The 15847-nt window shown below is 40.1% G+C and overlaps 1 protein-coding gene across 1 annotated transcript in view; it reads right to left on the reverse strand.

The window, feature by feature from the left end:
- The window catches only part of si:dkey-215k6.1 (transmembrane protein 132B), a 211976-nt gene that overhangs the window by 18716 nt on the left and 177413 nt on the right, over window positions 1–15847 (reverse strand). The window contains exon 6 of the mRNA XM_061818285.1: window positions 10668–10811. Coding sequence (XP_061674269.1) covers window positions 10668–10811 — 144 coding nt within the window. The remainder of the gene's footprint in view (window positions 1–10667; window positions 10812–15847) is intronic.

The following is a 15847-nucleotide window of genomic DNA, read 5'->3' on the forward strand; positions in this document are numbered from 1 at the left end:
TAAAATCCTAAAAAAGTAAAATCCTAAAAATACTGTAAAATAAAAGAAAAACACTGCAATAAAATTCAGTAAGAAAAACTAAACCTGACAAAATTAGACATAAAAATCAGAATACCAAGAAATGCATACCAAAATTGAAAGAAATATCATAAAATATTGATTAAAATTTTACACAAGAAATATATAATCAAGCTATAATATATAACAAAATATAGTAAACTATATAATATGCATACAAATATACTAAAAGAAAATGACAAATTCTGACTCATCCTCTACATGTTGAAATTATTATAAAAATTATATTATAAAAAATTAATAGTCATTAAGTAATATTATTGAATGCAAAAAAATCTAAATTAAAGAAAAAAGTAATGAGACTATTCTCCAGCGTACACCAACAAACTTGCAGTATGGCAAAAGCATAGTCATCTATTTGAGTGTGTTTTTTTTTCACTTTTCTTTCAAAATGTTTTTATCCATTTTACTTTTTTTTTTCTTTTTTCCCCTTTTTGTGGGTTCCAATCCCTGAAATGCCAGTTTGCGCTTTATCCATGCTTACTTATTGTGTTTTCTATGCTATGCTATGCTTATGCTTATGCTTATGCTTATTATCATGGTTGGTTATCATTATTCACTGATTTTCGCTACTCGCCCAGTGGATAGCAAGGGTCCATTGGATCTTGAAAGTATGATATATACAAACTTGTCATGAAATTGCCAATCAAAACAATTTTTAAATACAAATATACAATACCACAACTACTACTACTAACAACAACAATAATAACAACAATAATAATAATAATAATAATCATAAAGTCAGAGGAATGTGTGGTACGTGTATTGATGAAGGTGAAACTATTTGTTATTTGTGTGGCCTTGCCGGAGGTCTGGCTCTGCGCTAAGATGCCAAAGACATCAGGCTGACTCTCTTGCTAGTGCACCCTCCCTCCTCCCTTCTCCATCCTCTCCCCATGAGGTGCTAATAATATGTGCGGGTGTGAGCAACCCCCCTTCCCACGCCCTTTCTCTCCAGGGGGGTTCACCTGGGCGGTCCATGGTGCCACTTGATGTTGACATCCACTTACCTCTGGCTGTGGCCGTTCCGTGTCAAAAGTGTCAAACGTGAACAAGTTAGCCACATAATCAACCCAATTGGCGCTAGCGGCAAATCAAGTCCCCAGTCGCAGCTCATTACATCCACAACACTTAAAGTGGGAAACCTTTATCGCTACCTCCGCCGAAACCCACCGCCCCCAATACCTACTGTGCAAGACACTAGTTCACCATTCCAGGATAAATATATCAAAACAATATTTGATTTTGTATTTTCAATAATGACATTTGTCAGGGGGCTTTGCCATGACTGCTTATACATGATATACGAGGAAGATAAAATAAAATACAAGATATAGGGTGTAGTGTATAAAATAAAATAAAGATATACAGCTGATCAAATAACTGGGTGAAGTAAAATTCTAAAATGTGTTAAATCAAAATGTAACTAAACAAAAACAATTAACTGCAGGACATCCATTCTCAAGACCGCTTATTCTGTTCAAGGTCAGCCGATGCTAGCTGATCTCGAGCAAAATGGGGACCACACCCTGAACTGGTTGGCAGTCAGTTGCAGCGGATATTGAGACACGGACAACCACTTGCACTCACATTTGCGCCATCACTCGCTGGGAACTGAACCCACATTGCCTACAACAAAGTCGGGCGAGTGTAACACAACACCATCAGTGACTTCGACTAATATTGTAAGAGGTAATTAGATAAAGTAGATGAGTAGGAAGATGGTTTTTATCGTGTCCATGCCATATGTGTGGTATTTGGTGGTTATGACCACTGCTGGCTGTGTATATTAGCATGCTAATTAGCTGCTAATTAGTTATCGACCAGTGTAGCCATGTTTTATGGAGGTGTGACACAGGTCACACTCTGTTAACAGGCCCTACTTAACACACAGATGAGCGGAAACACACACACAGACACACGCACACACACACACAGACCAACAATAGTTTTTACGCCTTTGTGGAAGTCCAACTCAGCAGCCAGCGTGTGGAGTGAGGCTTTGCACTGTCAAGGCTGCTTTAGAGCGCCTTGTTGTCAGCCGTGAGTGCACACAGGTCACAGAGAGAAAGCAGAAGAGTGAGGGAGAACAAAATTGTATGTGACAGCCAGCATGTGGACGGAGGCAAGAGCGCCTCATCGTCTGCTGTGAGTACATTCACATCAGACAGAGGAAGGCCAAAGGGTGAGAAAGGTGAATTTGGTTTTGTCTAAAAGTCCAACTTGGCTTTGCACTGGCATGGCCACATTCGAGGAAAATGTTTATTTATTGATTTTGAAACTTTCACGCAACACTTGCGAGGATAAGCGGCTCAAATAATGGATTTTGAAGCTTCATCTAACATACTTGAGTGTTTTAATTATTAAATTCTCATTTTGGGGGAGGGTGTTGGTTACACTTTTCTTTACAGGGTGTCAAATTCAGAAAGACATGTTCTATGTGTTTCTAATGTAACACAATCATGTTCATTCCTCTGTGAAAACTGCATGAATGTACACTAAAGTGAGGGACCATTCCAAGTGAAACTTTTGGGTCACGTTGACAGTCGGCGGCCAGTCTGACATTGTGTTCGTCCGCTCGGCAGGCATAAAAAGTGACGTTTGATGTGCATTTTAAAAAGCTGTCAGTGTGAGAGCATGCTCAGTGAGGAGTTATGAGTTCATTGTGCTGCTTCATGCCGGTAAGGAGTCAAAACAAAGTCAAAATGTTCAATAGGGGAGCGGACGGGAAAAGTCGCATGGGAAGTTTTAGCAGGAGACAAAAAGGTGGACTTAAGGGTGTACTCACCTCGCATAATAGATATAAGCTTAACAACTACAAATACAGTGAATGTATGCTATGGAATTTAAAGAGATAACTTTACAGGGTTTTTCACAGTATACAGACGTGTCTCAACTGAGGCTTTGGGGTAGTACCACCTTGTACCACCACATCACAGACAGCACTGAGGTCTCGCATGGTCTGCTCTATGCGCTGCTGCTTTGTGTGTCCAAAATACTGTTCGTTCGAAGATATCGAATTATCCTGGACAAAAATAATGCCAGCACCTCACGTGTCCATATTTCGTATCTGATTGGTTTTTGAATTGTAGTGTAGAATGTTTAATTTGCTTTTGCTTTTTTAGTTTCCAGTTTTGGGAGCAATAAACAAACAGCTTGAAACAAGCAAGCGTTGTCTCTCATTTGGTGAACTGTGCGAGTGAAAGTCTTTTTATTTTCCCCAAAGTTATATAGTATGACAGTAAATACAAATACAATATGGAACATTTGAAAGGCATGATTCAACAGTCTGTTCAGACTGTTATAGAAAGAAAAAATCCCACGGAATGATGGGATTGGGGTTATGTGTCGTAAAGTCAAAGCCATCAGGTGCAAAATTGCCAGACAAAAAGACAAGGAGAAACCCAGCAAAAGACTGATTGTCATTATGGTATGTTATTTTATGGTGGGAAGGGTGATTCCAACTTGTAAATTCTCAGTTAGCTGTAATGTAATGTTTATTACCACGCTTTTATGACCCCCTTGTAACTTTACTGATAACCTTGAACAATAGAAAATTAAATAAAATATATTCAGCAAAAAAAAAAAAAGAAAAAAGGAAAAGTCATTTGGGATTATGATGAGGCTTCCTTTTCACTTTCACTCCACTTTTTGGGGGTATAGTGGAAAATATGCATATAAAGTGATTATTACTGTACCTTTCAGCAAAGGTGCATACACACACACACACACACACACACACACAGACACGCCATGATACACACACTTTCCAAGGACGCCGCGTGTGCGTGCGCATGTGTGTCTGATTGTGTGTGTGCACGTGCATCTGTAACAGAGGCGTGTCAAAGCGGGCGAGTGCTTCATTAAATGTCACACTGATCAATTCTTAATCACCTTTGTATTTATCCGTGTACAAACAGCGCTGTTAAAACCCATGCACACAAACTTCATCCAATTGAACTACAGCACTAGTGACAATGTAATAGGAAGTACTAGAAAACAGGTATACAGCAGGACACCTAAACGTGTTTTTTTGTGTGATGCTTTTCATGGAAAAATCCCCATTCGTATGTCACAATACAATTTTACTACTACATAGTCCTGATGTACATCCACCCGTCCATTTTCTTTGCCGCTTATCCTCACAAGGATCATGAGGAGTGCTGGAGCCTGTCTCAGCTGTCATCAGGCAGGAGCCAGGTTACACCCTGAACTGGTTTCCAACCAATTGCAGGGGACATGGAGACAACAGTTGCACTCATAGTCACACCTAGGGGCAATTTAGTGTCCAATTAATGTTGCACGTTTTTGGGATGTGGAAAGAAACCGGAGTGCCCGGAGAAAACCCACGCACGCACGGGGAGAACATGCGAACTCCACACAGGCGGGGCTGGGATTTGAACTCTGGTCCTCAGAACTGTGAGGCTAACACTCGAACGAGTCATGCAACTGTTCCACTGTGTGTTCACACTGCAGGAAAATTTCTATTTTTTTTTGCCAAATGTGACAGATGCAATTATTGCTGTGAATGTGAATGAACAACTTAGATTTTTTTTTTTTTTTTTAGATCCGTTACAGGTCTCTTTCAGAGGGGGATGTAAATCAGATATTTATGCAATGGGAGAGCACTGTGGATGCTCACAGGGTGCGTATCTGACCTATACTTTATCAAACGGCGACAAACATCACAATTGTTCATCCAAACAAACGTGACAAAACAGCAAATGCAGACGACAAAGCAGAAAACGGTCAGGGGTGAATAAAAGATGCTTTTGAACTGTTAAATATCCAAAATTGTTGGCTGCAGTTGCATAAAATATGTCATGATGAGACCTATGTAATGGGCCATGTTTATTTCAATAAACACCAACACTCGTGTTTGTGTGCATGCGCAATGTGATGCCTTGTTTTTTGCGCATGCGTGTGACATAATGGACGTGTTCCGTTACGAGTTTTCTTTTCCTTTCAGCTTCTCCAGTCAGGAGTCACCACAGCGTTTCATCTTTTTCCATGTGCACCTATCTCCTGTATCTTACTCCCGAACACAAACTGTACTCATGTCTTCCCTCATAACATCCATCAACCTCCTCTTTGGTCTTCCTCTCGCTCTTTTGGCTGGAAGCTCCATCCTCACCACCCTTCTACCCATATACTCACCTTTTCGCCTCTGGACATGTTCAAACTATTGAAGTCTGCTCTCTCGAACGTTGCCCTCAAAACATCCAACTTTGGCTGTCCCTATAATGAGCTCATTTCTAATCCTATCCAACCTGTTCACTCCTAGAGAGAACATCAACATCATTTCTGCCACCTCCAGCTCTGCTTCCTGTTGTCTCTTCAGTGCCAAAGTCTCTAACCCATACATCATGGTCAGCCTCACCGCTGTTTTATAAACTTTGCCCTACATCCTAGCAAAGACTCTTTGGTCACAAACACACCAGACACCTTCCACCAGCTGATCCAACCTGCTTGAACCCGTTTCTTCACTTCTTTACCACACTCACCATTGCTCTGTATTTGAAGTCGTCCACCCTTGCTATCTCTTCTCCCTGTAGCCTCACTCTTCCCCCTCCATTCCTCTCATTCACGCAAATATATTATATAGATATATATATCTATATAATATATATATTCCAGACATGCTTCCATCTTTCTAATTGTTCCTCCACCTGATCCCGGCTCTCACTGCAGATCACAATGTCATCTGCGAACATCATGGTTCACACGTATTTGGTTTTGTCATGGGAACGACTACATAAAAAGATCAGCTTCAACACACACGCACAAAAAACTAAATCCTGCACTGGGCATCATGCCTTACAGTGTGAATGTAGATTAAAAACCAAATATACATGTTTTTGTAAAGGTCAAAGACATTGGAGAGTCATCCTTTATTTAGTCAGGAAAACCTCATTTAAATTAAAAATCCCTTATACAAGTCAGACACCAAACATTTTAAAATAAAGAAACATATTTTAGTCTTAAGGTAACATGCATGTTTTGTAACTATCAAAGCCATTTTGAGTTCAGAAAAATGCGCGCACACACTTTTTATATAGTGCTGTGAAAAAGCATTTGCCACCTCGTGATTTCTCTCTTCTTTTTTTTTCCATTTCCTTCTGCTGTCGGATACATCCTAAGGAAATATTAAATAGTAGTAGTTTTCAAATAACCATTCAATAAATTAAGCCACAAGAAAAATCCAAACCTTTCTGACTCTCTGAGAAAAAAGTAATTGCTCCCCCGCATCTTGTCAAATCACAAAGTCACCATAACCATAAATTTGGGAAAGGTGAGTTCAATGAGTTCAATTTCACAAGCCACACCCAGTCGTGATTGCCACCATACTTGTTGAATCAAGAAATCAATTAAACAGAATCTGTCAGAAATTGTAAGGTAGGCTATAAGATCTCAAGAACCAATGCATTATCCACCCATCCATCCGTTTTCTGAGCTGCTTATCATCACGAGGGTCGCGGAAGTTCTGGCGCCTATCACATTTGTCATCGGGCAGGAGGCAGGGTACACCCTGAACTGGTTGCCAGCCAATTACAGGGCATTAATGGATTATGCAATGATCCAAAGAAATTCAAGAAGAAATAATGAATAAAAAGTGATTGAAATCCATCAGACTGAATAAGGTTGCCAAGCAATTTCTAAAACTTCGAGGCTCCAGTGAACCACCGTCAGAGCAATTATCCGCAAATGGAGAAAACTGGGAACAGTAGGAAACCTTCGCAGAAGTGGAAAACCAACTAAAATTGATCCAAGAGTGCGACGACGACTCATCCGAGAGGTCACAAAAGAACCTCAAACAACATCTTAAGACCTGCACGCTTTGCTGGCAGTTAGGGTCAGTTTTCATGACTCTACCATAAGAAAGACACTGGCCAAAAAGACCATCCATGGGAGAGTACCAGAGCAAAAATCCCCTCTGTCAGCAAAGAATACAAAAGCTCATCTCATTTCCTCAAGACGTTTGGAGAAACATTCAGTGCACTAACGAGGACAAAACTGAACTTTTTGGAATGTGTGTGGCCCGTTACATATGTCGTAAAAATGGCACAGCATTTGAAAAAAAAGAATATTGTGTCAAAAGTCTTGCATGGTCGTGGCAGTGTGATGGTCTGGGCTCTTCAGGGTCGCAGGGTGCTGGAGCCCATTCTATCTGACTTTGGGCAAAAGGCAGACTACACCCTGAACTGGTCCCCTGTCAGTTGCAGGGAACAGACAACCATTGACATCATCACTGAGTGAATGAACCCAAGCTCAAGTCACGCAAATGCACCATCAGTGACAACCTTACCTACAGTTTAGTCTTAAATAAATCTAACATGTTTGTAAAGGAGCGATGGTGAGTGACTTTTTAGCACATCTCCCTCACAGTTTTCAAATCTGGGCTTGCCTGTGTTGCATTTGCATGTTCTCCCTGTGCCTGCGCAGGTTTTTACCGGTACTTCGGTTTCCTCCCAGATCTCAAAAAGTATGCCTTGTAGCTTGATTGAAGACAAACTTGCCTATAGGTGCGAACAGTTGTTTTATTTTTCCGATGTGGCCTGTCATTGTCACTGTCTGGCGTCTAATTCAGGGTGTACCGAAGTTAGCTGGGATAGGATCCAGCACACCTGTGGCCCTTGAGAGGGTAAGCAGTACAAAAAATGGATGGATGGAATGTTTTGAAAACAGACTTCAATATACCTTTTATACAGTATGCATTTATAAACAGCAGACATGTAAGTCTTTAAAACCTCTACATTCTGTGGATTTTGGGGGAAATATTAGATCCATCCATCCATCCATCCAGAATGTGATGTGAGAAATGTTTGTGTGATCGTGTTGAAAATGTGGACCAAATCTTGTGCAGCAAACACACCCTCAAGAACACACTCAAAGACACGCAAGCAGCGGGCCACATTGAAATGAGTGCCCCCCATTCCAGTGTTATTGATCACACTTAAACAGCGTGGCTCCTGTCGGCTCATGAAAAGAAACTGTTTTCATATTGAAAGTGTCACAGTGAGGCGCCGTTTCATTTGTGCTTCCCGAGGACAAAGGCGACGCCACGCCAGAGGAATCAATCTTCTATCTTTCACCGCGTGCATTCCTCCGCTTGATTCATTTAGCGCTCCGGCGGCAACGGCTAGTGCACGCGGAGCCTCGCCACCACTTTAAAGTTTTTGCCGTGGGATGAATTTCCCACATTTGTTCTCCGTAAACATTACTACTTTATAGCCAGTATAGATTTAACTCTGTTGTGTTTGTCCGAGATATAATTCTTCATCGGGTTTGTCGTTAAGGGGGGACAACGGGGAGCAACCAATCACAAAAATGAGCTAAAAACAACACAGATAACAATAAAACTGTAGCATATTTAAATGTGACAACATATCAAAAGAGCCTGCTTTTACTTGGGTCGTAAATACACCGAGCGTACGTGTGTTTGTGAATGTCAAAGACATTTTAAAGTCTTATGGCCATCTTTTCGCATGTGTTTAAGTCAGAAATGGTGTCCGGCTGTGCAATCTGGCTGAATTCCCGCTTTCTTGGGTCAAGTCAAACCTGTCATTTGTGCACCCGCATGCCATCTACACTCGCTGGTTGCTGCAACCCTGAAATGTGGCCGTTGTCTGTCCAATCTGGTCCGGCGCACATTCTCCCACAGATTTAAGATTTTCCTCCTCCACAGTCTGGAGGATGTAGTAAGTACAGCACCCCGTGGTGTTGAAACATTGTATAGCACTTCAAGTTTGCAGGCAGTCACAATATATGACACAGACTGGAAAAGAGGCTCCTGGAAAGCTACCAATTACATTTAATTTGCCAGTGTCATGAAGTTTTTTTTTTCCCGTCTTCATTTTTTTTTTACCGCCAACCTTTCACTAGAATGTTGTTTATTAGAGAAGTAAAGTTTGTACGACAATAAGATGACCAAACGTGCATCTGGGACAGCAGCACATATGCCCCAAAAGATTGTTGATCGGCATTTGCCAGGGAGGGATTTTCAAAATTTTACATCCTGGGAGGGTGGCAAATTGTGGGTTGAGCTGAGCAGGAGTGCTCACGAGTTGAGCGTGTGAGTACCACCTACTAGTTTAGTGACGTACAGAGGCTTTGTATACACAAATGCCGATATTGTTCAAATACATAAAGGTGTTTGGTTGTCAATTTTGAACACATGTAATAAACACTCTATAACATACACATAACATACTGTACCTCAGAAGGATAATCTTATGGGATAATTTTATAAAATATAATATTGTCTGGCATTTGATATCTGTGGTCAGAAAGGAATGAAATCAAGGGGAAAAATAAACCCCATCTCGACTGACTTTATGTGTGTGTACTGGGCACGCCTGTCGTGTGTTTGGCAGAGCGGCAAGTCTCAAAAGCGAATTTCAGATTTAAAGTGTCCTTTTTTTCAAAATGGATTTCTTTGGCATTCTCAAGTCTCAGGAAAAGTCCATGTTCCACGATTTACTGGCAGTGTCTGACTTCAACGAGTCACGCCTCACAGGCTGTTGCGCACAAAATCTGCACCTGAGGCACGGTGGGTGGGCCCGAGGTCATTGTGGGACAATCCGCATGTGTCAAATGCGCACACGCTAGCCTCATGAAAAAAGACAACAAGAATGCGAGAACATGGCACTTCATTCCTAATTGTACCTAATGTTCATCTTTTTCGAAACATCAAGGATATTTGACAGTCTGGAATAAACTTTACGTGTTATGATGTATACATACATCATACTTGTTTTTGGTAAACGTTAGAGACAATTTTGTCAAATGTCCATGTTTTTATAAACATCACAGGCATGATGGAACCTCTAATAGACCTATTGTACACATTTTTGTAAATGCAAAAGATAATGTTTAGTTATTACAAACAAAGTTTTTGAAGTAGTTAATAAAAACTAGCATACTATTTTCGCCAACATCTAAAGCATTTTCGTCTTCAGCAAACCTTAAATCATGTTTTCGTGAACTATGAAGGAAATGTTATCTTTGATAAACCCATCATGTACATTTTCTTGGAGTCAAAGCCAGTTATATCTTTACCAAACCTAACATATTTTTTAACAGCAAATTCACTTTAAAGTCGTCAAAGATGAACCTAACATAAAACTAACTAAACTGAATAAAATGTTAATACATTAAATCTATTTCAACAAAAGTACATTTGGAAGCCTCAAAGACAAATTATTCATCAAAGAACCTAACTTATATTTCTGTAAATGTCAAAACTGTAGTATTAACTGAAAACATCATGCATTTTTGTAAAAATCTGAAAATTTAGTCATCAAACAAACGTTTTTGTTAATACTGAAGAAAATGTAGTCTTTGATGTACAAAAACAGCAAAGACAAAATAGTTTTCATTTACCGAGCCTTCATGTTTTCGTAAAGATCAAAGACAATGAGGCGTCTCAAAAGACACCAAAGTACATTTTGTAAACATCAAAGAACTATTATTTGTGACGAACCGATCATGTTCATTTTCACAACCACCAAAGACAATGTCACCTCCTACATACCTAGCATGTCCAGTATTTTCATAAACAACTCTCATGTTGGTCCAGCACTTACTTTGAGCACATCGACGTCGGCTGAGCTGCAACTGACCGAGTCGTCCACCTCCCTCACTTGGCCGTCCGTCCCCACCGTGACCAGCTTAACGGGCAGAGACACCCGGTGACCAGTCAGGATTGCGGTGTTCAACACCTCTGTGTCCTAACCGACACACACAACACAGTCACGTTAGACTTCAGAGTAACAGATTGCTCCTTCCGAGTGTGCTCATTTTGTGAGTGTTTTTGTTCCATTTCTTTTCACGTCACTTGAAGCTCGCATATTCACAACTCGTTTTTTTTTTTTCTCACAACACCGAACAATGACTGGCGTGATGATTAGATGGTGTTCTGTTTCCAAAAGGGGGCCTTACCCACACACACTCAAGATTATAGTTTATTGTTTGTGGATGGTAGGTTTGTGAGGGTAATTAAGACAACCAGACCAATTCAGCCATCGTGAATAATAATGAAAAAAAACACATGGAGTGTGCTGCTTCCATGAAGCCTTCATGCTTACATTTTTTTTTTAAACCCAGGAGTTAACCCCACCAAATAATTTAAGACAATAAAGACATTCAAAAAAGAGTTGAAGCAAGATCAAAGACTATTTAGGGATTCACCAAACCATACTTGAGTGCTTTGTATGTATCGTACATTTAAAATCTTCAAAGGGTATAATTTGTGATTTGTAAACATCAACTACTAAAGTCATCAGAGAGCCCAAATCACATTTTGTCAACATTAATGCCAATTTAAAGGTCTACCAACATGCATGGCATGATTTTTAGTACGTTTTTAATAAAAAAATAAAAAATAAAAAAAGGCAGCTGGAATGGACCTATCCGTTTTTCACCACGTCAAGATGTTGTTGTATATGAATTATGAATATATGAAATATAAATATCCCGCCACAAAAATCCTTTCAAGGCATTTGTTCTGGAGAAGAAACAGAAAGTGATGTTTTTTCAAGACGCCCACATTGACGAGTTTGTGTGTTTATATCAGTTTTACCAGTGGGAAAGTAGCTGTTTTGTCCTCCGCATCAGCCAAAATGCCATCTGGTTGTATTGCTGGATATTGCTCGAACACTTGGGAGGATGTATTCACTCTTCACACTTTTCCAAAAGACCCGGTTTGTCGTGAAAAATGGATTGCACAGGTCCAAAGGATGAGAGCTTCCTGGGTTCCAAATGACAGGTAGGTGTGTATGCCGGCATTGTTCATTGCCACTGCGGAGGTCGATCGGGGGGGAAGTAGTTTGGTCGCGTGTGGGAGGAGAAACGAACTCCAAAACCCCAAATGATGTAGAGCATTTATGTAAACATCAACAATAACTTAAGTAACCAATGAGCCCAAAAGGTGTTTTGTAAACCTTGATTTCAATATGAATTAAATTCAATTGAATTTTAAATGTAATTTAATAAACGTTAAAAAATAGTCTTCAAAGACACTCGAGTATGCGTTTTGTGACATTGCGAACATTACAAAGTGTATGTTGTATGTATGAGGAAGAATGTTTTTGTAAACTTCAAAGACAATTTAGTCTTCAAAGACCTTAAAATACACGTTTTTTTAGATCAAAGTCAACTGAAGCTGAATGTTTCCTGCATATCCAGTAGATGTAAGTAAGACGCAGGAGGCGGGGGAGAAACAGGTAAATCGGAGGAAGAGGCGGCCAGGAAGGAATAAAGAGGATTAAAAGCATGACAAAGGCAATAAAAGAAGCATACAGTGATGAAAGAAGATATCAAGGAAAAGATTCTCCCTGCAGGCCGAGTGGGAAGAGAGATGCTCACTGGCCTCGCGTGTGCGTGTGTGTCTTTCTCATGTGTTGAAATGCGGAGATAAGATCACATCCACATTGTCGCTATCTTGACTGCGGGCTGCAAGTGCGCTGTGATGTCAGCCTGTGTCCATTAAAGTCTTGCTGTTGTTGTGTTGCCCACAGCCACACATTGATGCGCCAGATTAACAACGCGCACACACACATGCAGTACACTTGCAAAACTGCAATGTTGCCTGGACAAACAATTGGGGCAAAATCGATTGGTGGGAAGGAGGATGAAATCATTTTTTTGTCTAAGGGAAATACAAATGTTTCAAAGGTTATTGTTTGTTTATGAAGACAAAAGACAAAAGGTGCTGGGGCAAATGCCACTGACAGAAAGATGAAAATCTATTCTTTTTCTTTAGGGAAAAATATGTACTAGTTGGGGCGGCACGGTGTAGCGACTGGGTAGCGCGTCTGCCTCACAGTTCTGAGGACAGGGGTTCAAATCCCAGACCCACCTTTGTGGATTTTGCATGTCCTCCCCGTGCCTGTGTGGGTCTTCTCCGGGCATTCCAGTTTCCTTCCACAACCCCCCAAAAATGCGTTAATAATTGGAGACTCTTAATTGACAATAGGTGTGATTGTGGGTGAAAATGTTTGTATGTGCCCTGCGATTAATGGCAACCAGTTCAGGATGTAACCCGCCTCCTGCCCGAAGGTAGCTGGTATAGCCTCAAGCACTCTCTCAACCCTTCTAAGGATAAGCAGCAGAGAGAATGGTGGATGGGTGCAGGGATGGATTGCATGGAAAGAAACTTTGGGACATGTAAAGATAAAGATGACATCACCACTTAGATATTTTCTATATTTCCATCCATTTTCCAAGAGTTTTAGCCTTATTTTGTCAAAACACAATCATCACCAGATCCACCAACAATAAGTTGAGATCACATTACAGATTATTTTAGAAAGCATTGAGAGTCGGGACACGTTAAAATCACCGCTGACATCCACAGTACACACATCCAGTCGAAATCACCAATCTGATTTCTCAAATTTTTTTTGTCAAAACACCAGTGACACGTAGTGCACGGTGGACACGGATGAGTCTTAAGTGGAGATTTCACATATCTAATACCCCTCTTATTACCAATCCTATCATGTCACAAAATAATCAAGAAAAACAGAAGATAACTATATGTGGTATTACACCGAGACAAAAGCACTTTGTGGATTTCAGGATGAATACCATTTTTACAAAAGAAAGAAACATGATTAAGTTAAACTTTTGGACAGTAAAGCAATCCTGCAAAACGCTCAACGGTCCTGTGAGTGAGTCAAGTACCAAATCTTACGGTATAATCCAAAAGTTCCAACATGAATGAATAAAGGTCACATAATTAAGGCCATATGAAGAGGGCACCCTGGCGCTCAAGCATTAATCGCTTAGCTATCATGTTGTGCTGATTTTGGATTTAATGCCTTGACCACATATTGGCAATTAGCAAATGGAACAAAAATGATGTTTTTGTTGTTTTTTGAGATGTGGTAGGAAGCCAGAGTACATGAAGAAAACCTCCACAGGTGACTTGCAAACTGTACTGCCTCAATTCGAATATGTATCTAATTAGCCAGGATAAGTGCTTGGATAGATAAATAATTAAGAGCTCTGCAATTAAATAATGTTAATTAATTGCATGTTCATTGTATAACAATATTTGTCCGAAAAAGCAACATGATTGACTTTAAATGGTTTTTAGTAGATGAGAGAAATAATTGACCAATACAGGAATAACAATTAACCAATAATTAACAACAATGAAAAATTAAACAAATCAACAAATAATTCAGCAATGCAGGAATATTGCTCAGTCTGGAAAAATGTATTTAATAGCCGTTCAATACAAACCAGTGGAAAAAGTGAACTTAAGTGAACCAAACCTCAAACAAACCTTTCGAAGTTAAAGGGACATTTTAAAATTTCCTTTACAGAGGAGGAAATTATCATTTGATCTCTCACTAATTTTGTATGTTCAGCCACTGACAAAGACACGAGTACTAGTATTACATTAACAAGAAAATCCCAAAATCACATTTAAAAAAAGATAAAATTCTATCTGCATGTCATTGAGTGGAATAAGCATTTGGGTCTCACAGCCTAACCTTTTCACTTTAAGAAAGTTGAAGAAAGTTTAAGAAAGTACTCCTGATCTAAACTTGTCAGGTGTACTAAGACACCTACCTCATCTTTTTGCCTGTATAAAGACACCTGTCCACAGAATCAATTATACACCAGCCTCTCCATCATGAGCATGACCAAAGAACTTTCTCAGGACATCAGGGAAAAAGATTGTAGACTTGCACAAGGCCGGAATGGGCTGCGAGATCATTGGCAAGAGGTTGAGTGAGAAGGCAACAATTGTTGGTGCAATTTCTAGAAAATTGAATAAACATCAAATGACTTTCAGTCTCCCTCATTCTGGGAATCCTTGAAGGATTTCACCTCATGGGGTATCAATGATCAGGAGAAGGTTTAGGGATCAGCTCAGAACTAACTCGGAGGAGCTTGTTGATGATCTCAAAGCAGCCGGGGCAACGGTCACTGAGAAAAACATCGGCAGTACACTTATGAGCCGTAACGAATTAAAAGCCTACAGCGCCTGTAAGGTCCAACTGCTCAAGAGGGAACGTATACCAGCTCATCCGAAGTTTGTCAATGAACATTCTTTGACTTGTTGTGTTTGCAGGAAGAGGAACTCAGACTCTGACCCCAAGAACAACATCCACACCGTCAAGCATGGCGATGTATGCATTATTTTTTGAGGGGTGTTTTTCTGCAAAGGGGACAGGTCAACCTCACCGTAATGAGTGCAATATGGAGGGAGCTTTCTACGGTGAAATCCTGGTTTACAAGCGCCTTCTCTCCGCCAGAAAACTTAAAATGGGACCTGGATGGGGCTCCTGTTTCCTTTCCGGTACAATGTGCTTCTTCCAATGGAAACATACATTACGACTACTACCAAACCTACATGTATACAATATAACCCCACACACAATGCCTTTCTGCAAAGGTGCCACATTGTTAGGGTTCAATATTTCCACGCGATAGAGTTTAATGATCACTTTCTTGTATTGTCGTATTTTCTTGCATATGTCTCATTTTTATGCATCTTATTTATAATGAAAAGTTTAAAGACTTTGGTGCTATGAATACTTTAATGCATGCTGGGAGCATATATTACAGTATGCTTTGTACATTGACTTCTAACTTCTCAGTAATGTTTACAGTTATTCACATACCCCACACAGAAAAAAATAATTACATATGGTTTACCATATATGGTTTGAACAATTCGGGAAGCATTTCAGAGTTTGCTGCAAGGTTTGACAGCAATATAGAGGAAACCTCATTCAAAATGTGACCT

Source organism: Syngnathoides biaculeatus, chromosome 4, assembly GCF_019802595.1.
Source record: "Syngnathoides biaculeatus isolate LvHL_M chromosome 4, ASM1980259v1, whole genome shotgun sequence".
Taxonomy (NCBI): domain Eukaryota; kingdom Metazoa; phylum Chordata; class Actinopteri; order Syngnathiformes; family Syngnathidae; genus Syngnathoides; species Syngnathoides biaculeatus.